The 26107-nt window shown below is 40.0% G+C and overlaps 1 protein-coding gene across 2 annotated transcripts in view; it reads right to left on the reverse strand.

The window, feature by feature from the left end:
* Positions 1–14140: 14140 nt before the first annotated feature.
* The window catches only part of LOC309501403 (uncharacterized protein), a 52358-nt gene continuing 40391 nt past the window's right edge, over positions 14141–26107 (reverse strand). Inside the window, exons 5-10 of one of the 2 annotated variants that reach the window (XM_082173482.1) lie at positions 17488–17517; positions 17325–17399; positions 15394–15422; positions 15228–15302; positions 15010–15078; positions 14141–14892 (exon numbers count right to left, since the gene is read on the reverse strand). In XM_082173482.1, coding sequence (XP_082029608.1) covers positions 14836–14892; positions 15010–15078; positions 15228–15302; positions 15394–15422; positions 17325–17399; positions 17488–17517 — 335 coding nt within the window. In that variant the 3' untranslated portion in view covers positions 14141–14835. The remainder of the gene's footprint in view (positions 14893–15009; positions 15079–15227; positions 15303–15393; positions 15423–17324; positions 17400–17487; positions 17518–26107) is intronic. The other variant, XM_082173483.1, reaches the window with a different exon arrangement.

Consider the following 26107-nt stretch of genomic DNA (forward strand, 5'->3'; position numbering starts at 1 on the left):
GTCATTACAAGTGCACAGCCAATGTGAGTGATTCCTTTAGAGTTAACACGGGTGAATCTGACTGCAGTAGATGTGAAAGATATGAAGAAAAATGAAATTAATTCGGCCAGCGCTCATACCTGTATTTACATCCTGTTTTCGGTTGAAGTCCAAAGTAGTCGATTGTCGAGTTCACGCGCGTGATCATAGGTAACTAAACATATGCGCGTGAACTCGACAATCGACTACTTTGGACTTCAACCGAAAACAGGATGTAAATACAGGTATGAGCGCTGGCCGAATTAACTTCATTTTTCTTCATATCTTTCACATCTACTGCAGTCAGATTCACCCGTGTTAACTCTAAAGGAATCACTCACATTGGCTGGGCACTTGTAATGACACATCAAGGATGTTAAGAGGGTAAAAGCAGGTTTAAAATATGCCCCATTGAAGTCAACAGGGTGCAAATTTTAAAAAGAGGATAACACCGTGTAGGCAACACCGATTTTTGTCGTTGTTCTCTGTATTGACAGCACTCAAAATTTACAAAAAAAATGAGCTCAATGTTAAAATTGACCGGAGTTCTCCTTTAACTGACAGTAGCCTATGCTTTCACTGGGCTTTAAAAGCACTCTTTAATTAAATTAATAATATAATATATATATAATAATATAATTAAAAATCTAACAACAGTCAGTGTAATGACAATTTGATTCTTTGCATGAAAACACTTGAATTAGCCTAACTGAAAACTGTCTGGGTGTATTAAAACTTCAGAGTTATATTCACATAGATCTGCAACAGTGATAAGGTAAAGCTAAGAGTGGTCCAGACCAACCTTCCGAACATATGACTTACAGAAGGTATACTTAACTAAGAATGTTTCGGGAAACACATATTAAAGATAAGGTACAGCTTAAAGTGTAACTTAAGAACGACGTAGCGTTAAGAAGCTTTCGGGAAACGCAGCCCAAATGGCTGAGGAGCAGAGAACTGAGAGGGTGTAATTCTCCCTCTGACTGGGCCAGAATGAGCCAGTCATCGAGGTAGTTGAGGATGTGCATTCCCTTCTGTCTCAGGGGAAAAACACAGTACCCATGCACTTCTTAAACGTGTGAAAGGACTGTATACTGGTATGCAACCCATTCGAAATGCAAACCTCAAGAACGGTCTGTGAAGGGGGGCAATCTGGATATGAAAGTATGCATCTTTCAGATCCACTGAGAAAAGACAAGCCCCCGGGCATACTAGCGCGAGGATTCATTTCAAAGTTAGCATCTTGAACAGCCATTTCATGAGGGCGTAGTTCAGATGTCTGAGGTCTGTGATGGGCCTGATGCCGCCATCCTTCTTGGGAACGAGGAAATAACGGCCATAGAAGTCTGACAGCATTTTCGCCAGTAAGCTCAGTACTTCAGTGCGGAGGACGTGAGCCACTTTGCTCTTCACTGAAGCGTTGACTTTACCCGCGAAGCGGGGTGGTCTGTGAGCGAATTGGAGCGAGTAACCTCATGTCCAGAACCCATTTTGACACACCGGGGATATCTTTCCAAGCCTCGACCCGGGTGGCTAAGGGCTGAATTAGTTCAGACGGCAGCTCGCCACGCTGGGTCGGGGACTGGTGTTCATAGACGTAGCGGTTTGGCTGGACGGAGGCGCGGCTTACGGCTTTGCTTCAGGGCCTGGGTCGCTGCTAAGCTGCAGAACGCGAGCGCTCCCAGTGAGAGGGCTATTCTTTGATGAATGTGGCTTGCGTGGGTGCAACCCTAGAAAGTGACACACTCAGAGGCGCGCCGCTTTAAGAATAAACTGCGGCGAAAGACGTTCTAATGAGTCTCAACTGATAATCACAGCGGAGAACATCACATTTATCACTGTGCTCAGCTGAGCATAGTCAGCGTTGTGCTCGCGCTCACTGTTTTTGGTATTTTCCTGCTACAGAGATAGTGAGACGCGCGGGAAATAGACCGACGTGAGTTCACTTAGTCCCGCTTATTCATCCCTGTTTCGGTGCTGAAGAATGAGGGGAAGAGTTGCCGAATCATTTCATATTTGATGAACTTTACACAGTCATTGAAGCAAATCACCACTGAACTGAATTGATCTGAATAATGACTCTATTGTCTTTACAGGAGTCAGGAGAATCTGTTTGCATCTTTATTTTCCTGTTTATCCCAGTGAAGCTGCTCTGAATCAGTCTGTACTGTATAAAGTACTATATTGTACTAAAATGAAAGATTTTTTTATTTTATTTTTATCAGAACAATTTTAAGAAATCCTTAGAATTATATTGAAAATTTAAACTTTTTTTTTTTTTTTTTTTTGTGGATCTTATCTTTTTTTTTTTTTTTTTTGGAAAATGCTGGATCTTATGCTGTAGAATCACAGGGCGGCTGTAATCAATAAGGTCAATCAAACTCAGAGATTAGACTATAAATTAGTTAAGTCATTCAGGTCAAATGATGATGTCGAAACATAACCAACACCACCTGATCACCTTTTCTCTCGTCTGGTTCTTTCAACCCAGTTATGCTTAAAACGGGGAAGTCTTTCCTTTGAGTTTTCCGCGTACAGACGACACCGTTGTCAAAACGATCCCCATTCACACGGATCCGCGAAAACAACTAAAAACACTGTATTCTGCTGCCAGGCCATCAGATGGCGATGAAACACAATAGACTGAACACATAATACGCATGTACATGACCTCATCGTCTTCAGAGATTCACATTTTGATTGTTTACGAGGAGACCGTTTTCAAAAACTTGCACTTTGAAACCCGTTTTCAAACGTTTGCGTTATCAGGCCCCAAAACACCATTGTCGTGTAAATGAACGTAAAAAGTGTAACGTTGAAAACTGTGTTGTGAAAACAGTCCCTAAGAGAGTTAAAATAACAGTGAAGCAGTTATAATTAATTATTCAGTGATTAATTGAATGATAATTTACAATTATTGAAGACACCTGATGTTAACAAGCAGAACCACTGAAGGAGAAAATCACACCGTTATGGTGATCAGTGTTTGCTTTAGTTGGGCCCTTGACGTTTTATGTACCCTTATTATAACACTTTTGAGTGTGGTCTAAAATAAATTCCCAGGAGAGTTCATTTAACACTGGAGTTTTTGCTATGTATATATAGATGAAGTGTGATCTTGACGCATCTGTCAGTGAAACACTTCTGGAGGTTGTGAATTTGTGGTTTCACAAGCACAAACTTAGTAGCCTAATAAAAGCTTCATGGTACACACACATATAGCAAGCGATCTTGGCCCGAATGTGGCCTCACGCAGGCCTGATGTCAGCAATGGCATGAATCCTGTCAGACAGTTATGGCCAGAGCCGGACAGTAACGGAGTACATTTACTTGAGTACAGTACTTAAGTACAATTTTGAGGGATCTGTACTTTACTCGAGTATCATTTTTGGGGAGTACTCATGACTTTACTCAAGTACATTTGAAAGGCAAATATTGTACTCTTTACTCCACTACATTTCTATCCATAACTGTGAGTACCCGTTACTTCTTCTAAAAAAAAAGGAAAAAAGAAACATCTCGGAAACCCTCAATTTGTTGTTTCCCTCTCAAATGTGATTGGATTGTGCAGGCGCCACTGATTGGGACAGCCTATCAGCAATCACCTTCAGCTTTCCGCCAAAGTCAACTCCATGGTCAGATTTAGATAAGAGACGAAACCATGGACGAAACAATGGATGAAGACGCAGCAGGTCCATCCCGGGAGCGATATTTTTTTTTTTCAAGATGGTAGGGGAAGACTGATGAATATTCATTAGGGAAGTCATCCCTGATTGGTCTTAACCCCAGTGACGGGTAGGTTTAGGGGCGGGGTTATGGAGGTCATAAGACCCCCAGTGACGGGTAGGTTTAGGGGCGGGGTTATGGAGGTCATAAGACCCCCAGTGACGGGTAGGTTTAGGGGTGGGGTTAGGTCATCAGACCAATCAGGGATGACTTCCCTAATGAATATTCATGAGTCTTCCCCTACCATCCTGGGAAAAAAAATATCACATCCCGGAAATGTGCCAACCTGTGCCCCACCTCGCCAGATTATTTCAATTTTCTGAACAAGTTAATGATAGTTTTCGCTTCAAGTGTTTGCTGTGTTTACCAATGTATGTAAGCACTGTGGCAGTAGTAATGCAATATTTAGAAAATGTACTCTTGTACTCTTGATACTCAAGTACTTTTAAAAACAAGTACTTTAGTACTTTTACTTAAGTAGACATCTGACTGTAGTACTTTTACTTGTACTTGAGTAAAATTTAGCAAGGGGTATCTGTACTTTTACTCAAGTAATTAAGCTGTGTACTCTGTCCGCCTCTGGTTATGGCCCATGTGTGGCCCTTGTCTTTAAACCAGATCTAGGCCACTCCGGGACCGTCATTCTTTGCGGCATGAGGACCGTGGGAAAATGGGCTCTGTGGACCGGAGCTGGGCCAGACAAACATTGATATGTGGGAAGGTGTGATGAAGTAAACTTCAGAGCCGATTCTTTCTTTTGGGAGACAATAACTTTATTTATTGTGCACTTTCAGATTTAAAACTTTGCAGAACGTTTACATTCACAAACAGCTATATTACAAACTGCATGAAAGGGAATATTCGAAAAAAACATAAAAGGGGAACTTTAACTCTTTGGGCCCTATTTTAACAGAGGCCAGCTAGTAGTCGCTGTGCAAGTAAACCTCACTCCTCTGATCTTTAGCCTCATTGTTAGAGTGCCTGACGATCTGAAACGCAAGTATCAAACGCGAAACGCAAGTGACTTTGTGGGCATATCTCGGGTGCTGTTGCTATTATACCGGCGGGATAAATGACTCTTGTGCCCGATGCAAATCTAAAATGGGTTGGTCTGAAGTAGCTACATTACTCATAGGTGTGGTTTGGGCGTATCGTGCAATAAACTAATCAGAGCGTCATCTCACATTCCCTTTAACCCTCTGAGGTCTGAGCTGTTTTCTGGGCCCTGGAGGTGGTCTGACATACTCTGACATTTGTGTTTTTTTCTGTTACTAGTGACATTTTCATGGCTAAAGTCTAATTACACTGTATTCAGCACAAACTCTGCTACAATAATATATCAGCAGCATGTATGTAAAAGTTTGTAGTTTTGAGATAATGACATTTATGCGTGGTTTGTGAAAATACTAAAAAAAAATTCTCACTGAAATAAGGCCATGAAACCCATACTGATTATTTCTTCACAAGACTTTTGAAAATTGTATGACATAGCCTAGAATATTTGCTCCAAAACTATGTGAAAATCACCCTGACTGCTCATTCAGATAAGACAATATATTGATTTAAAATTTCTAAGACGTGCTTTGTGTGACAAAGCCATATGCGAAGGGGCGTGATCATCTCATGAATATGTAAGCTTTTAACACCTGAGAAAGACAAAGACACTCCCCTAACTGCCCTATTAGGAGCGATCAGGCCCTGTCATTCAGAGCAACCTTGCACAAAGAATGAGGAGATTTAAAAAAGAATGGCTTTTAGATTGTTTGGATTTATTTACAACACAACACAATCCAAAAATACAAATGACAAAAGAGCACATTGAAAACAATGATCCAAAGACAGAGACCTTTGTGCCATTCCTAAAAACATACCTTTCATTTCCAAGGTGTTTGATTTTCACTTTACTATGTTCATGTACAGAGACTCATGTGAATGTTGAAGTCAGCAGGACTCAGTTGCATCTGGTCCCTGAAAGAAAAAAGAAAAAAAAAGAAAAAACTGTGAACATACTGATATCAAGAGAAACTATAGGGCTGCACGATTTTGGGAATAGATTTTAGATTTTTCTGGTTAAAATTTCTTTTTAAAATTCACAGAATACACACACACACACACACACACACACACACGTTTACAACAATATATAATGAACATGAATATAGGCCTTGTAGGCATAGGCTACGCAGTGCTGCATAAAATAATAATAACAATAAATTAAATCTTCCAAAAGATTTCAAGAACAACTACGCTAGAGAAAAATATATTGATTATCATATGTTACTTCAAATGTTTCCATTCGTTATGATGATATGAAATGAGATAATAGTAAAAACATAAAGCCTAATGTTTGGTGCATTTTTCCTTTCAAACGCAATCGCGCTCCAAAATATGATACTCAAACCCACAGCGCGCTCCAAAATATGATAGCCTACATTCAAACGCGATCGCGCTCCAAAATATTAAACATTATGGTTATACATATCTATGTTTGAGCAGATATCCACAAACAGTATTTAACAGGAAACACGGGTCTAAATAGTATAATATTCACCATATATCTAGCAACAGTTCAACTGCAATGTGAAGTTTATGCAACAATACCATAAACTAATAAGTAAGAATTTCTTACCTTACATCTTTCTTGTCTTCAAATCGCGTTCTTCTTCTTCTGATGTAAATCCAATATAAGCTCAGACGTGTCTTCCAAACTCGACGAAAAGCAGAGACTTGTGAAGTTTGTTGGTGTTTTGTGTTTGAGGTAACGAGGGCGTTCGCGTCCCATGTGGAGATTTGCATGTGAATCTCTTTTGCGCGAGTGGGCGTGTCGAATTAAAAAGTAATTAGCAAGCGTTTGAGATACTGGACATCCTGTTGGTTTTATACAAATTACTTAAACAGAGAATATTTGTTTTCAGTTTGAATCCGATCATTTAAAAGTACACACTTAAATGTGTATAAAGGTGTATGGCTCATAAATGTGTGAGAAGTATTCGCTGAGTTATGTTTCAGTTTATAGACGTGCTCAAGAAAAAAAAGTTCACCGCGACGGAGAGGCAGAACGCACACCCTGTTTATTTTCTTTATTTTACAAAAGCACAATGTTTTGATTTGATCTTAAGTGGACACATACAAAAGTAGAAATATCACAGATTCTTTTTTTATATTTCTTTTTTCTGTATAACCATAAATGACGGAGTAATTTAAGTTTATGTTGCTGCTATGTGAAAAAAATCCAGCAAAACGCGTCGGCGCGTTTCTCGACCTCAGAGGGTTAAGAGCAGGCACGCTTGTTCCATGGCAGCTTGCTACTATAACGGCGGATTTGCCAGGCGCGCGCTAGGAGCGGTTCACAGCCGAGGAGACCGACGTTCTCGTCAGGGCCGTAAAAGACAGAGAAGTAACGTTGTATGGGGATGGAAGAAACCCACCCAAATTAGCTTCGGTTAAACAGCCGTATTAGCCCGGCTAACGTCAGACCTCGTCTCATTGAGACGTGGTCTGGGAACCACATGTTCATTTTCTTGTATTTGAGGCGTGGTTTACGAATGCCCAGAGCCGTTTATTGGGCGCTACAAATGTCTATCAAATGCGCCTGTACGTAGCTCATAGCCAATCGTTTCAATTATACCAGATGACGTATGCAGAGTGACAGAAATTCGACGAGGAAGAAGATGAAATAAACTTGCGTTCTAAACTACTTAGAACACTATCTAAGGCTGCATCGAAAGGTAACTTCGCATCTGCTGCCATGTTGGATCCATAGATATAAACAAACTGCTTCGGTGTGTCGCATAGACATCGTCATCGTCTTGCTGCTCCCTCCCCGTTCTGTGATTGGTCCCCTCGCTGAGGCGAAAATCTGGTCCATGGAATCCAGGCTGCCTAGCAGCATGAATAAAATCACGCTGCGCGCAAGGCAGCATGAGGAAACCCAGGCTACAGCCGTATAATAATTTGGGTAAATGTGTAAGCTAGATTTATGCCTATTTTTTCTTCATGGACACCACAATGATTTCCCTCATGTGGAATATTTTTCCTTGTAATTATGTATGGTTTGCAAAAATGGCAACTGCTGCATCTGTGTGTAGATGAGAGAAGCAAAGTGTATGTGCGTTGTGCACACGCTACATTATGGCCAAGCATGCACCCTTAAAATAGCATCTGAATGCGCCTGAAAACGCACCACTGACTTTAGACTAGGTTTTTTCCTGGTCTGTGGTGGAATTGTTTTCTGGAACTGCAAAATAGCACCAGGGAACGTTTGCGCCGGAACACGCCTCCTCTTTTCGCTGAACCGCCCCCAGGAGTGCAAGTTCATTCCCTAATTTACCGACGTGCGTCTGTCGAGGGAAAAGTCCGTTGTGCGTCGGATGCAAAATAGGAATGATACATGCGTAGTAGGGGTGTGCAAAGCAGCTGGTATTTGTATCTGTATTTGTATTTGTTGAGGGGGGAAAAGTATTTGTATTTGTATTTGTATTCGAGTAAAATTCAAAATAGGTGTAAAAATTCAGGTTTTTTGCGTTACACTTCTAATTTACGTTACAGTGTAAGTATTCTTTAATTATATCTATTATAATAATTATGGATATGCAATATGTAAAATATATTTAATTTTAAAAGGGCTTTTTAAACCTGCTAAGAGTTATCCAGCCAAGAATAAGCCTAGAACTGCTTTTCTGACGGACTGATATTAATTACATAATGACGGCTTTTTATTTCATTTCTCATCTCCATAAATATATCTAAAGCTAATGCAAGGGCTAGAAATCAATTAATTCTTTGCTGATACTTCCTCGTCATCATGGAGAGCGCAGTTCGCACATGAGTTCGCACCATAGACTGTAAAAAATAGGTTCGCACCGCTTTCTCCTTTCCACAAGCGTTGTTCTCTCGTGGCGTCTGTCGTTACTATGCAACCGTGAACATAGGCGCGCCTGGAAAAACGAGCGCGCCACTCTCTTCTATTATAAGCGCGCTTGCCGCGCGCCTACATTTGAAGTCTGCACGCGCAAAAAAAAACGCGCTATGTGAACGGCCCCTTATGACAACGTGACATTAGCCTAATCCAAAATATTTCCATATGTGGCTCTTTCCTCCTTTCTTATCAACAAGTGGATTTACAGCCACCACATCAGCAGCGCCGCCGGTCGCCATGTCTCATGAGGAAACGCAGCTTTTTGATATAAAGTTTTTCTTGTTCCCGAATACAAATATTTTTTTAAGTATTTGTTCGAAATAAGTATTTGTAAAAAACACATTATTTGTGCCTTTCCGAATACCGTATTCGGGTTCGGCTCCACCCCTAATGCGTAGTGTACAAAGTCAATAGCGCTGGGTGCAAGATAGGGCCCTCAGACTCATAAATCAAAAACCACCTCAAGCGAGCGTGAAAACTTTTTTGCGTGAAAGGGTTTTTTATTCGAAATTTTACATTTCCATCACTCGTTTCTAATGCGATACTTCAAAATGCGCATAAAAACAGGTTGATGGAAACATAGCTAATGAGAGGATAAATATTTCTGGATACCACTGTACATTTCTGATCCAGAGCTTTTCAAAGTGAACACAGTTTTACACCAGAGATCTTTCTGATCGTTTCTTCAACTGTATCATAGAGTCAGGACTAAACACTGATGAGATCAGAGGAAGTTACCAACCAGAGGAGGAGCTGATGATGTGTAAAGGAAGAGCTGTAACTATATATAATGAAGAGGAAGACTGACAGAAACACAAAATGGCTGATAAGTGTGATCTGTGTCTGCTGGGACTGATCATTCTCTCTTCACTTCTCACAGGTAAAGAAATCTGTATTTTCTCTAAAGACATTTAGTGGAATTAATCTGGAAAGAGTTCACTTGAACATGCTCAGTTTATTCTTGCACACATTCACGTTGTGATCTCAGAGTTGTGTGTTGATACACACAGATCATACTGTATTATTCCTGATACTGGACATAGTGTCACTCAAACATCTGATGATGAAGAATTATTTTCATATTAAGAGTGTAATGCTCGTGTCACGTATACTCCGTTTGCGGTGCGTATTTTTTTACGCACCCATGTTAACAGGTTAGAGCTTTCACACTGCACGCAGATGCGGTCCAGTGTTCCGTTCCAGGAGCGGTGCGTATACAGCAGTGCAGAGATCGTTTCCACACCGAGTCTATTTTTACTGTGCTGCACACGCTGAATTAAAGTGACAGCGCATGGTTCGTGGTCAAAATGTACACAGATTGACATGAAAATATAATAATCTCACCATAAATGCATTTAATTTAATACTAATATTTTTGACAGTCATCTTTTTTTACTTTAAGACCAGGGTAAAGCAAAGAAAACTACAATTTACCTCAACAAGGCGACATAATGAACAACACTTGTCTCATTCATGGAGGTGGAAAAACAAGTCCTTTGAGACATTAAAATTTTAACATTTTAATCAAAAGAAAAGGCATGAGTCGGCAGTTTTTGTCAATTTTAAGTTTTAATTAAAAAAGTTCTATTTTAATATAAGTAGGCTACATGGTTAATATTTAACCACTTGCTTGAGCAACTTAATATATGTATATATCTATATATAGAAGCATAGCATTGAATAATACGTTGTTTAAATTGTGTTTAAACGTCTATTAAAGAGTGTATATGTGTACAAAGAGAATCGCAATGCTGACAAAACTTTTTTTTAAATAAAAGTTGCTGATAACTTCTGGATTTGAAATACAAATAGTGAGTAAATGTGTTTGTGGTACAGCCGCGGATCAGTTACTGCAAACGCAGCATATGTGAAAGCACTACGCACTGCAAACGGAGTATGTGTGAAACGGGCGTAAGGGTGGATTTCCTGCAGAGGTTCAAGCTGCAAGACTGCCGAATGACTAAAGAAAAGTTGTCAGCAAGATGGTAGAAAACTGTACATTTCTTGTCTATTCCACCCACACCTACTTATACCAATGACGGAAATAAGCGCAGTTACAATAGATTAATATGTGGGAGAGTGTTGCTATAGAGAGTGACAATATTGTATTGCAATAGATAGCACTATTATACTATATATCAAGTCAATACCAAATCAAAACTAGTTAGCACATTATTTGTAATTGAAAAGGTTTAATGACAAAATATGGTTATAGTTATACTTAAAATAGTAAAAAAATAGATGAATGAGATGATGATAACTTATACCATTAATCTTACCCAGCATGTAAATGTTTCCTGAGAGAGAGAGAGAGAGAGAGAGAGAGAGAGAGAGAGAGAGAGAGAGAGACAAAGTGTATAAGAGACAAAGAAAAGAGGAAGTAAAGAGAGAGAGCCAGAGCATAAAAAGAGCCAGAGCAACAGTTTCAATCTTTTTTTATCCTTTCCTGACCATGTGACTTTAACCCAACTGTGAGACGGTTAAACTGACCAATCAGATAATTCAAACTACAAATTATTTGACTTATACAAGGTATATTTGTTAAATGGAAACTGTGAAGGGAACATAATTACATTTTAAAACAGACTATCAATTTGAAAAAAGTATGGTTTAAGTCATTTCCACCCTTTTTGGATTTTTCTAAATACAGATTCAGACACAAATCATTTCTACAGATATGGGCTCCGCTGCACATCCCTAATATTACTCTTACCTTAATGATTTTGCCAATCATATTCTGCAAAGTCCCTGATGTAAGATGCAATGTGTGGATTCAAGGCCATGGACTTCCTCCGAACAACTCTTTCTGCTCACCTGGAACTGTGATGTTCATTTCGAATTTTCAGGATTTATCCTGACACGAAACCTGTAAACACAAAAAAAATCAAAATATTTTCCAACTGAATCAAGAGTGATCACAATATGTAGCATCATCTGTAATAAGTCACATCACAATAGGGGATAAGCTCTAAACCATCACTTGTGCAAAATAAAAAGCCATTGGTGTTGTTACTAAATCAATTTGTAACAAAAGTGTATGAATGAACATGGAGTGAGGTAACTGCACAAGGTCCTGGCAGATCGCCAGGTCAGGTCCTCACAGACGTGTAAAAGAAAATTCTGATTTAGACAAAAATAATCGCGAATAAATCAATAAGAGGAATCGAAAATTAAATTTTATAACAAGAATCCGAATCCTAACCTTGGGTATCCAATTTCAGGATACATTGATCGATTTTCAGTTCCCAACCGTATGATATATAAAATAATGAACGCGCAGGCGCTTCCACCGACTTAAAATGGTAAATAACACAATTATTAGATCATTCTGACCTTATAAGAGGCTACAAATGCAAACTATGTTTATAAAATTACATTTATTAATCAAGTAGGCTAGCTATCAACATGAAGGAAATCCGCGTCACAGGCGTTATAGAACATAAGCCGCGGGCAGTTCTTCTAAACTAACATTAACCTGCTACTATTTAGTTTGCATTGAAAAAAAAGATTCATCACTAACCAGATATTTATGGCGAAAACTTCGCCGACAGACACAGCGACGCGATGCAAAGGCCTGCGCTCTCAACGTTACTCAGGGAACTGAAGAGTTATTCATAAAACGGCAGCTTGTGGTTATTTTTCGCGGTCATTTCATACTACTGTATTTAAATTTACAGTAACATGTCCCAATGTCCCAAACTACATTGAAACCTAGAGTAGCCTATCATATTGTACACAGCTTATAGTAAAATGTTGAGAATAAATTAAATTAAATATCTAAATCCTGGTCAGCTACTCTCTAAATCATTTTAAAGTTATTAGCTAGAATCCATGCATACAAATATTAAGATTTATTACTTACCATATGAAGTTCCAGGTCGGCAGAAACGACAGGTCTCTACACGATGCACTGACACAACAGAAAAACTCATTCAAATGCGCTCTCATGCACCCCCCACTGACAGAAATTAAGACTGTTAATGGTAACCCAGTCCTGAAAATGTTTTATGTAAGGATAACGTTAGTAGGCTAGCAATTTTCCTTGTGGAATTGTGTGTGGTGTTTTTCACGGTCAATATGCACTGCTGTATTTAGATGTACAGTAACTAATAATTTCCCAGAATGCATTGAAAATCTACAGTAACATACTGTCAACTGTGTGCACAGTACATAACTGTTGAAAATACAAAATAATACTGTGAAAGCAACAAAATCTACAGTAACATACTGTACATAAGTTATACAGCAAGAAACTGTTGAGAAAAACAGTATAATGCTGTGAAAACAACAGAAATCATTTACAGTGCAGTTACTGCCAAATGTACTCCTGTTTTCTGTAATATTGACCAAGCCATAGTCCTGCTCTGAATCGTCTGTTTCCACATTGTCTGGTTCAGAGTCATCCTGATAGAAATCACTCTCCAAAAAAAAGATATGTACCTTTAAGGCGGCAACCTTCCGGTCTCTCTTGTGAAGCCGATACAGAAGTAACTTAAACTGCAGTTCATCGACTGGCCACTAGAGACAGGCTGCAAAAGAGAGTCAATTCCACACTGAGGAAGTGTCTAAAGACTGTGAAACATGTTCAGCGTTTCCTTGTAGCTCAGAGTGTGGTAATGGACTCTCTTGTCTAGTGTTTAGTGCTGTTATCATTCAGAAGCTTCTGGGTCAGTCTTTTTTCTGTCATTTAAAAAAAAAAAAAAAATTATTGAAAATAAGTAATATTATTTTCCTCAAATAGCTTTGTAGTTTCTGCCAAACTTTCTGTTTCTGTTATCCAGTGTCGGCTGGTGGGTTTTAAAATAGAGGAAGGCACACACAATTTTACCAGTCGGATGGTTTAACTACTTTAAAATGGCTTTTTTGGTCACTTATATCTGAATATTTATAGAAAACGACACAGACATCAAGACAATATAAATATAAGTCCACTCAGCTAGTCCTATCACTTGAAGCAGAAAATCCATCCTTCTGTCCTTTTAAATGTCCGTGTTAAAAGAGCACTTTCAGTGGTTTAGTGAAGCTGATTGCTGTAGCTTATATCCGACTTAGGCATGGGGTCAGAGATGAGGAACGATCCCAGCTTTATCCCTCTCAACTTCCAGCACTGTACCTTTCAGAGTTGAGAAGCAACATCCAACCAAATCATGGAAACCTAAGGCCTTATTCTCAGTCACCAGAACAGAGATTCCTATAACTGCGATGAAATCCCGACTCCAGAAGCTCATACCATCTTAAAGCTGTAGATGACCAGATCGTTTCAACATTATTGGTGTGCATAAGGTACAAGGTCAGTGTAATGGTCATCATAATGAACCCTTCGCTCGACGTTTGGACTTAGTTGGTAACGTCTGACTAGTTTATAGTCTGTGTGAATCGAAACATTCAGACTTTCACATCAGAACTATGTATAATATTAATATTTTGTTCTCAAATTCAAATCTACAAGCTCTTGAATTTTGCTACTCTTTTACAATCTTTATTCTAACTTTGAATCTTTCCAGCTAACAAGAGCAAGTTTAGTTATGTCTGTTTTTACAGGAATGGAAGAGACAAAAACTTTTCTTTTAACTCATGATTTTTCATGCTCTTTATTGTCACATGTGAAAAAAAGAAAGAAATAACTGAGATTTAACTGCGTGACATATACACACATACACACTGCAAAGTCAAATTTTTGAATATTTTATGACAATATGTGAGCAGACACTGATGTAATTCTCAGATGGACGTCTCTCTGTAGAAGAAACAGCTGATATACAAGCTGAAGCAAGAGGATCATTTCAGCATGAGCTTCTGCATGAAGATGAAGGTTTTCAGACAGAAATCCAGTGGATAAACAGACTCCAGTCATGGAAGAGGCTTGAGAGACACTAGATTGAGTCTGGCCTGTATGAAAACACATCAGGGCTTCAATCTCTAACTTTACTGTAGCTGTGATGATATAGATGAGATTCTGTGCTCTGACCAGATGATGATTCACAATAAATCTCATTCATATCCACAGGACATTCAACAAATATCTGCTCGTTCACACACAAATATATAATTCCTCCAAACACCAGAGAGATGAAATCTTCCCGTCTGCTCCTGATATGATGAGCTCATGATCTGTATCATTAATGTTTATTTGTGAAGGTCTTGTTCTTGTTCACAGAGGCGTAAAGTTCATCCTATGGTTGATCTTCTCTTCCTCTGATGGCAGCATAAGTCACTGTATCATCATGATCCTGAAAGAACAGCACAGATTCTGTCCATCAATGTTTGAACCCCAGCGATTATTATTATTATCAGAGCATGAGCTTCATTTATCTGAGAGTCAAACTCATGTGCTGGTATCTACTCACATTGAGTGATTTTACTGGCTTTGTATTGGAAGAAGTGACCTCAGAATAAGTCACATCATCTGTCTGCTCCTAAACATCAATGCAAACGTGCAGAGAGTCGAGTTTAACACACAGAACAGACATATCTCTCACTATAATATGTAGAATAACACAAAAGCTTTTAAATCACATTATTGAACAGACAGTGAACGTAATGTTTGATGATTTAGTGGACTCACATTGGCTCTTGCATTGGGAGGAATGGACATGTTGATCGTCTCATACGTCCCTTTATGATCATTCTCATCTTTGACCTTCAGAACAAACAGTTAAACTGCATGAATGACACTTTATTGAGCTTTAAAGACAATAATCAAATCTAAATCACTGCATTACTGAACTCACCGCAAAGTCGCCAGTCCCTCTTTTATTATCTGAAAACAAGTACCTCATGAAATATGAGTATTTATGATAAAACACACATGTGCAAAAGACACAATGTTAAACATTAAGATTTTTCAACATAAGATTTTTCAACAATCAGATTTTGTTGAAGCATTAAAATTAATAATAAAAATGATTGTTGACTTGATAACTCTGTGATATTGACATTACAGCATTTCTCAGCAGGAATTAACTTCTGTTTGAGAATTTCATATAATCCACATGTTTCTATGATACTTACAGTCTGAACATGATGTGTTTGTTTGCTCATCTGAACTGTTTTTAATTGTTGTAAATCAAATCAAATCAAATCAATTTTATTTATAGAGCACGTTTAAAATCAACCTTGGTTGCCAAAGTGCTGTACAGTAAGAAAAACAAACAAAACAAGACAAAACATACAAGTTATGGTACATTAAACGCATTAGAGAAAAAATGTGTTTTCAGCAAAGATTTGAATTCAGCTAATGTGGAGGCTGATTTAACATGCAGTGGTAGGGCGTTCCACAGCTTAGGGCCAACTACTGCAAAAGCCCGATCACCTCTTCGTTTTAAGCGAAAGCGTGGAACAGCCAAGAGATAATGATCTCTTGATCTGAGTGATCTGGATGGATTATGAATGATAATTAAATCGGAGAGGTATTTGGGGGCCTGGTTGTTAAGAGATTTGTAGACAAACAATAAAAATTTTAAATCAATTCTGTATCGGACTGGTAACCAATGCAGAGAACGTAGGATTGGGGTGATGTGATCTCGTTTTCGGCTGCCAGTGAGCAGACGGGCAGCCGCGTTTTGGACCATCTGAAGACGAGAGATGGAAGTGAGAGGTAACCCAACATATAGTGAGTTGCAGTAGTCAAGTCGTGTTGAAATAAAAGCGTGAATAATTGTTTCGAAGCTATTCCTGTTTAAAAAAGGCTTGACTTTGGCTAACCGTCGTAAATGATAAAAGCTGGCTCTAATTGTGGCATTAATTTGCTTGGTCAGTTTAAGACTACTGTCAAGATAAAAACCTAAGTTTTTAACTTCAGAAGTGAGGTGTGGCGTGAGGGTACCAAGATCAGTACAGTGTCTGTCAGAGAGCTCATTTGGACCAAATTGGATGATTTGGGTTTTATCGTCATTAAGCAGCATAAAGTTATTAGTGAGCCATAGCTTAAGTTCGTGAAGACAATCTTGTAGTCTCTTATATGTAGTGTTATCATTATGTTTTATAGGTATGTAGAGTTGGGTATCGTCCGCATAACAATGGTAAGACACACCAAATCTACTCATAATTGATCCCAAAGGAAGCATGTACAAAGAAAATAGTATGGGTGCCAGAATCGATCCCTGGGGTACCCCACAATTGAGGTGAGTCGGAGAAGATAGATGAGTACCTATGAGTAGAGTTCCTATGAGTATAGGAAAGACTGGAACCATTTGAGTACCATACCTGAGATACCGATCGAATGTTCTAGCCAGGATAGGAGAATCTTGTGATCTACAAAGTCAAAAGCTGAACTCAAGTCAAGTAACACTAAAGCCATGGTATCGCCAGCGTCTGTCGTTGTTAAAATGTCATTAAGAACTTTTAAAAGAGCGGACTCGGTGCTGTGAAGGGATTTAAAACCAGATTGAAAAATATCCGAAATAGAATTAATGTGCAGATAGTGTTGCAGCTGTATAAAGACCGTTTTTTCTAGAATTTTTGATAAGAAGGACAGGTTAGAGATGGGTCTGTAATTCGCATATACAGCGGAGTCGAGTGACGGTTTCTTGAGGACGGGAGTCACAGTGGCGAGTTTAAAACAAGCAGGGAGAGCCCCAGTTGAAAGACTTTTGTTAATAATATACAGAACATCTGAACCAACAGTGTCAAATACCTGAAAGGAGTAAATCTGAAAACTCACCAGCTCTTTTTCTGCAGATCAGCCAGAGAAGAGCAAGAAGGAGAACAGCGACTGCAGCGACAGAAATCACTATGACTGAAGAAGAGATCGAGCACAGAGTCAGAGACGGACAGGGCAGATTGGGGACAATTATAGACAAAGACAAAACACTGTGATTATGTACCTTGTGTGCTTTTATTCCAATGACCTGTGCCTGGTGTTGCTGAAAAGGATGAATGGGGACAATTATATACAAAGACAAAAGCCATTGATGCATGCTGGGAGCCACCCATAGTATAAAACTCATGGCTCCCAGCATGCATTGCGGCATGAAGCATGTCACACCACACAACTCTATATAGTATAATATTAGACTTTTATTTAGATTTTTTTTTTTAAATATATTTTCTCCAACAGCCCAAGCATACATACAGGCCTATATAATAGTGTGTAAAACAAGTGTATAATTTATAATCAGCTCCATATTGGATTCCAAGTGATCAAGGGCTTAGAGCATTTCATTCAAACACATTTCAAGAGTTCACCAGTAGTGGACACTCGTGCAACATTAGCGAGGGATGATCATAAAAAGTGGACGTAAACACAGCCTCGCCCTGCGTCTCAATGTCCATACTATCCTTCCTAAACAGTGTGAGACAAACTTTCTCCGATCAGACAGAAAAAAAAATGTAGGCAGAGATAACTATTTTTCTTTAAGGTCAAATATACACACACCTAAAGGATTATTAGGAACACCTGTTCAATTTCTCATTAATGCAATTATCTAATCAACCAATCACATGGCAGTTGCTTCAATGCATTTAGGGTGTGGTCCTGGTCAAGACAATCTCCTGAACTCCAAACTGAATGTCAGAATGGGAAAGAAAGGTGATTTAAGCAATTTTGAGCGTGGCATGGTTGTTGGTGCCAGACAGGCCGGTCTGAGTATTTCACAATCTGCTCAGTTACTGGGATTTTCACGCACAACCATTTCTAGGGTTTACAAAGAATGGTGTGAAAAGGGAAAAACATCCAGTATGCGGCAGTCCTGTGGGCGAAAATGCCTTGTTGATGCTAGAGGTCAGAGGAGAATGGGCCGACTGATTCAAGCTGATAGAAGAGCAACTTTGACTGAAATAACCACTCGTTACAACTGAGGTATGCAGCAAAGCATTTGTGAAGCCACAACACGAACAACCTTGAGGCGCATGGGCTACAACAGCAGAAGACCCCACCGGGTACCACTCATCTCCACTACAAATAGGAAAAAGAGGCTACAATTTGCACGAGCTCACCAAAATTGGACAGTTGAAGACTGGAAAAATGTTGCCTGGTCTGATGAGTCTCGATTTCTGTTGAGACATTCAGATGGTAGTGTCAGAATTTGGCGTAAACAGAATGAGAACATGGATCCATCATGCCTTGTTACCACTGTGCAGGCTGGTGGTGGTGGTGTAATGGTGTGGGGGATGTTTTCTTGGCACACTTTAGGCCCCTTAGTGCCAATTGGGCATTGTTTAAATGCCACGGCCTACCTGAGCATTGTTTCTGACCATGTCCATCCCTTTATGACCACCATGTACCCATCCTCTGATGGCTACTTCCAGCAGGATAATGCACCATGTCACAAAGCTCGATTCATTTCAAATTGGTTTCTTGAACTTGACAATGAGTTCACTGTACTAAAATGGCCCCCACAGTCACCAGATCTCAACCCAATAGAGCATCTTTGGGATGTGGTGGAACGGGAGCTTCGTGCCCTGGATGTGCATCCCACAAATCTCCATCAACTGCAAGATGCTATCCTATCAATATGGGCCAACATTTCTAAAGAATGCTTTCAGCACCTTGTTGAATCAATGCCACGTAGAATTAAGGCAGTTCTGAAGGCGAAAGGGGGTCAAACACAGTATTAGTATGGTGTTCCTAATAATCCTTTAGGTGAGTGTATATATATATATTAGGCTTGCTACGATAGTCTGTGTTACACGGTGTTCAGTCGCAACACGGGTTTCATCACTTGCTGCACACCGCAGCACCGCAAAAAAAAAAAAAAGTTTCAAGCGTTAAAAATATTTAACGCAATTACGCAGTATCCGTTTTTTTCTGTCACCCGTTGACTAGCGTTGTATGATCACGCTCTTATAAATGTGAATGCTTTTAAACCATTCAAGCGCGACAAGACTAAAGAGACCTGTAAGTCCTGCCTATTACACTGTAACAGTCACTGGCTGTCACATGGTTTATTTGTTCTTATTGTCAGTGCTATATTCATCCCATCCACTAGGGTACACCAGTAGCACCTATTCCTTATGGATAAAAGATGAAATAAGAACTACAAACTCACAGCTGAGCAGCAAACAAAACGTTTCTCAAGCCAGGATTATTAAAGAGAACAGCAGATACCATGTGGTTACCCAAACTGAAGCTACCTCTTTCTCTTCTACTTCCTCTTTTATCCATAAGGAATAGGTGCTACTGGTGTCCCCTAGTGGATGGGATGAACATAGCACTGACAATAAGAACAAATAAACCATGTGACGGCCAGTGACTGTTACAACACACACACACACACACAGAAAAGACGTGCGTCAGTATAGAGTTCTCTTTCGGGTTTGAACAAACCATAACACACACAAATTATGCCAAAATGTCCGTTTTGTCGAGTGTCTTAATAAGAGCAGTCTTAAAGTGTAAATTGCAGGTTAACCACCACAACCAATTAATGTGTAAATTAAAGTGCTCAATATGTATATATTAAAAAAATGTCTGTCTTAAAATGCGTTAAAATAACATTTATTGGGGTTTCTTCAAAGGTAGCATGTTTCTTACATGTGTAACTGGGTGATGATGTCATAAGAGGGAGTAGCAACCCATACTCTGCTAGATTCCTACTGTTTGTGGCTTGACTATGGAGAACAACTAGGAGACTGAGGAGGTGGGAAACCATCAAATTCTTGATGGACCACAGCCCTACAATTTTGAACCAGTCAGGTGTGAGAGAGGGGAGGAAATTGCCAGAAATCATGGCCCTCAAAGAGTTATAAATGCTTGGTGTGAGGAAAATGAGTGAAGGGTTGGCCAGGTGTCCTGGTGAGTAGCTAGAGCTAGCCTAGGTTAGCCTGGTGCTAACCCGGATAACATTAGGGAACAAGCCAACGTCTTTTCACAATGTTGCCGTCATGTAGAATAGCAAGGAGGGACAACGACTGAAGACATTATTATGACCGCCGCTAGCGTAGCTAGCGAAGCGGCGGTCATATTCACCTTATTTTCCATGACAACAAGGGCGACGCCATTACGCTCATTTTGTCATCTTACTTCCGGCTGAGCAGGACTTCAACTTCCGGCTGAAAGGACCTACGCTAGTTTCTAGCGTAATTCTATAGTTGTAACGGTAAAATATGTAAAGTATTATATGCTCAGTTAGGGGCTGCCATAACAATTGGATTAAGAGGATAGAACAATTTAACCAAAGGTGTTACGAACACAATGTAGGCTAAAGCGATCGGAATGTTGTGGTGTACTTTACGATTTACACCCACCACCACCTGGGTGTCGACGAGGAGGAGCACCTGAGGCAGTGGCGGAAGGCGCTAAACTTGAAGTGCTCACCCAAGCATTCTTATGTGTCTTCGTACCATTTTATGGATGGGGAGCAGACTGACGAACGAACACCCTTACCCCGAGTAAAGGCTCGGCTACGATGTTCTGGTAAAGAAGTCCCGGCGGGTGCTGAACAGGTTGTCAGATTCAGGTAAGCTAACTTACCTAACTGTTGTTTCCTAACTTACCTATCTATGTGCTTGTTAGCCTAACGTTAGATGAAGTCCGTTCTATGAATACATTTAAGATTAGTAACGAGCCGTTCACAAAATACAACGAATCTTGCATGATTACCATTGCCCACCTATATATGTCATATTTCTTATATTTCGTTTACTTTGTGATATGGACCTAAGGGTCTGAAATAAAGAATGAATGAATATTCACGATAGTACAATATATTATGGTACATTACAGTCTTACAATAGCTCACATTATTCCTGTAAGGAGGCCAGCTAGCTACATCTCTCATTCAGATATTGATATTGACCTACGTAGAGTTAGGAGATTGTGTGTATACTGTCTCGTTTTTAATGCATCTCTCCTTTTCACACTGTTCTTAGTATGAGTGCCATCATAAATTAATTATCATGATCTATTTTAAGTACTAATGTAAAAATGTTTATGGTTATATTACTTCCATAGAACATCGATGAGCGTCAGTGTTGCAGTGGACAACTGTGAGGATGATCACAGCCACATGCCCCAGACCTGTGATGCAGAAACACAATGGGAGGATCCATCTGTCTCTGACCACAACTACGCTCCAAAATCTCAACTCAACCTGAAGCCACCTACATCTTAAATGGGAACACAATGCGTTGAGCCAGTGCCATAGTACATAACTCTGCTGAGAAAGACCACCTTTGTCAGCTCTACACAGGGTCGACATTGGATGCCTTCCATTCAGTTGCCGAGCACCTTACCAGTTCATACACCAACAGCTTTCAGCTACACACCTGGGATCAGCTCCTGATGACTCTGATGAAGCTGCGTCTTAAAGGGTTAGTTCACCCAAAAATGAAAATTCTGTCAGTAATTACTCACCCTCATGTTGTTCCAACCCCGTAAGACCTTTGTTCATCTTCGGAACACAAATTAAGATATTTTTGATTAAACTGAGAGCTGTCTCACTCCATTATTTTAATTTTTTTCTCAATTTGTGTTCCGAAGATGAACGAAGGTCTTACGGGGTTGGAACAACATGAGGGTGAGTAATTACTGACACAATTTTCATTTTTGGGTGAACTAACCCTTTCATTTATTGCAGGGTGATCTTGCTGAAAGGTTTGGTGTTTCTCAGTCCACTGTAAGCAAGGTGATTTTGCGTTGGCTTGACATCATGGAGAAGTGTTTCAGAGAGCAGTTTCCAAACACAACATGTAGAGCACAATATATCAAAATATCACAAATGTATATATCGCAATATGCATAATTTTTTTTAGCTTTAATAAGCTTTAATCAGTTTATATAATTCATACAGTGAAAAACTAAGCAGTGTTTTACTTTTACATTTGATTATTCAGTTTCTGTTGTTAAATAGACCTAATGTAGGATAACCTGAACCCTGTGGTTTACACTGATGTTAAAATAACACTTCTTATATACAGTAAAACACTGATGTTCACTTTCACAAGTTGAAGGGATGTTTTCTTGTTACAAAAAGAATGTGAAACACATATGTAGGTTATATAATTTATCTAATTTAAGTTAATTTGATATACTTTAAGCATTATCGTATCGCATATTGAATATCGCATTGTTTAAGGAGTTATCGCATATCGAATTTTTCTTCAATATCGTGCACTTAATAACTTCCTCCAGGCAATGAAGTAATGGCAGACAGAGGCTTCACCATTACCGATCTCCTCTATGAAAGGAAGGTGAAACTTGTCCTTCTTGCGAATCTTGTAAAACAGATTTTACCTGTTATGAATAATTATTTTTATAAACCTTTACAATGTAACCAGATTTTACCTGTTATGAATAATAATTTTTATAAATCTTTACAATGTAACCAGATTGGACCTGTTATGAATAGTTATTTTTATAAACCTTTACAATGTGACCAGATTGGACCTGTTATGAATAGTTGTTTTTATAAACCTTTACAATGTGACCAGATTGGACCTGTTATGAATAGTTGTTTTTATAAACCTTTACAATGTGCCCAGATTTTACCTGTTATGAATAATTCTTTTTTTTAAACCTTTACAATGTGACCAGATTGGACCTGTTATGAATAGTTATTTGTAAAAACCTTTACAATGTGCCCAGATTTGACCTGTCAGTAATTTATTATAAAACAATATAATGTGAGCTCTGTAGATTCCCCTTAAAACTTAAATGAATGAAGTCTTCTAGTTAGAAGGAATAAGTCACATCAAGTTTGCAAATGAATACCATCTTGGTTTATTACTTATGAAATGTAAATGGTGAAATGTATCTACATGAAGGTCAGCAGAAAGTGTCTCTAGCTTCCTGAAAACATCAAACACTTCTTACAGCTGATTTTATACAACTTATTTAATCATTCATATTTAACCAATTACCTAATCTCCTATCCTTAACCCTAAATATTCTCATTCCTTCTTATTTACAAATAATTTTTCATTGTTGCTCCATCAACTCCTGACAGGACGTAGTTAAATATTCCCATAGGTTAACGTTACCTCTGGCCACGTTAACAATGACGATGGATGAGACAATGTGAGACCAACTGATCGTCGTACAAAGTTTTCTCCGTGCTTCCAATTTAAAACATTTACGGTATTAACGTTATTTGTCATTTTGATCAAGTTTTGGTTAACTATAAACAATCTTCGAACTACTGAAATAGCTACCGGATGTGCCGTGTCAGTTTAGCGGAAGTCGGATGACAAAATGCGGAAGCGCGAAGTATTAAAAGTGGGCGGGGCGGAATAAGGTGAATAGGGATTGTCAAAGTTTTTTTTTTTTTTTTTTTTTGTCACCTTACTGAATTTTTCGTCAACGATACCAGGGACACCGAAGCACCGGGGAACATGAAATTTGGTGGGCATGTAGCCCCACTAGACTTCTAAGGAAAAATTTCGTTTGGTCCCTGGGGGCCACTCCCCCCCCCCGCGCTGGGCCCCCCCACCCCCCAAAAATGCAGTTTTTCCTAAATAACTACCTGAACCGTGGCACCGAGGATGAAGAAATTTTTATGGTATGTTGGTCTACTAGACTTTTACGGAAAAATTTCGTTTGGTCCCCGGGGGCCACTTCCCCCCCCGCGCTGGGGCCCCCTTAAATTTTTCGTCAACGATACCAGGGACACCGAAACACCGGGGAACATGAAATTTGGTGGGCATGTAGCCCCACTAGACTTCTAAGGAAAAATTTTGTTTGGTCCCCGGGGGCCACTCCCCCCCGCGCTGGGCCCCCCCAAACCCAAAAAAATTCAGTTTTTCCTAAATAACTACCTGAACCGTGGCACCGAGGATGAAGACATTTTTGTGGTATGTTGGTCTACTAGACTTTTACGGAAAAATTTCATTTGGTCCCCGGGGGCCACTTCCCCCCCCCCCGCGCTGGGGCCCCCGTAAATTTTTCGTCAACCATACCAGGGACACCGAAACACCGGGGAACATGAAATTTGGTGGGCATGTAGCCCCACTAGACTTCTAAGGAAAAATTTCGTTTGGTCCTCGGGGGCCACTCCCCCCCCGCGCTGGGCCCCCCCAAACCCAAAAAAATGCAGTTTTTCCTAAATAACTACCTGAACCGTGGCACCGAGGATGAAGAAATTTTTGTGGTATGTTGGTCTACTAGACTTTTACGGAAAAATTTCATTTGGTCCCCGGGGGCCACTTCCCCCCCCCCCCCGCGCTGGGCCCCCGTAAATTTTTCGTCAACCATACCAGGGACACCGAAACACCGGGGAACATGAAATTTGGTGGGCATGTAGCCCCACTAGACTTCTAAGGAAAAATTTCGTTTGGTCCCCGGGGGCCACTCCCCCCCCGCGCTGGGCCCCCCCAAACCCCCAAAAATGCAGTTTTTCCTAAATAACTACCTGAACCGTGGCACCGAGGATGAAGAAATTTTTATGGTATGTTGGTCTACTAGACTTTTACGGAAAAATTTCGTTTGGTCCCCGGAGGCCACTTCCCCCCCCGCGCTGGGGCCCCCGTAAATTTTTCGTCAACGATACCAGGGACACCGAAACACCGGGGAACATGAAATTTGGTGGGCATGTAGCCCCACTAGACTTCTACGGAAAAATTTCGTTTGGTCCCCGGGGGCCACTCCCCCCCCCGCGCTGGGCCCCCCTTAACCCCAAAAAATGCAGTTTTTCCTAAATAACTACCTGAACCGTGGCACCGAGGATGAAGACATTTTTATGGTATGTTCGTCTACTAGACTTTTACGGAAAAATTTCGTTTGGTCCCCGGGGGCCACTCCCCCCCCCGCGCTGGGCCCCCCCAAACCCAAAAAAATGCAGTTTGTCCTAAATAACTACCTGAACCGTGGCACCGAGGATGAAGAAATTTTTATGGCACATCAACCTAGCCCATAATCACTCATTTGTGATTTGCGCCCCTCCCATAAAAAATGAAAATGCAATATTATTCTGCTTTAATCGCCCCTATCTTCAGTGGAGATGTTCAGAACTGCACCATATTTCATGTGTATGATTAACTTGACAACCTCTGGGGGTATCCTCTGCTAAGTTTTGTAGAATTTCATCCATGGGGGGGTATAAAATAAATTCATTTATGTGCACATTTAGTGACTGTACACTCATCGGCCTGTAGATGGTGCTGTTGAGCGAAGGGTTGCTGGTTTAGGATGATACTGTCACACACACACATGCAGGAATACAAACAAACGCAAGCATGCACACACACTGACATCCACACGCACAGACACACACCCATACACACACATACAAATCCACATGCACAGACACACACACACAAACACACACGCGCACACATGTACGCACACATACATACACGCACAGACACACACACACACACACAGACACACACATACACAAACACACACACACACACACACACACACACACACACACACAGACAGACATGCACATACTATTACTTTTTTTAGGTATATACATAAACACGCAATACAGCCAAATTACTCCACGTCATTTATTTTTGTGGAAAGCCAGTGCAGGCCTGAGCGGCGGTCATATTTTGTACCGCGAT

The sequence above is a fragment of the Leuciscus leuciscus genome (genome assembly GCF_965113295.1).
Source record: "Leuciscus leuciscus genome assembly, chromosome: 1".
NCBI classification, from domain to species: domain Eukaryota; kingdom Metazoa; phylum Chordata; class Actinopteri; order Cypriniformes; family Leuciscidae; genus Leuciscus; species Leuciscus leuciscus.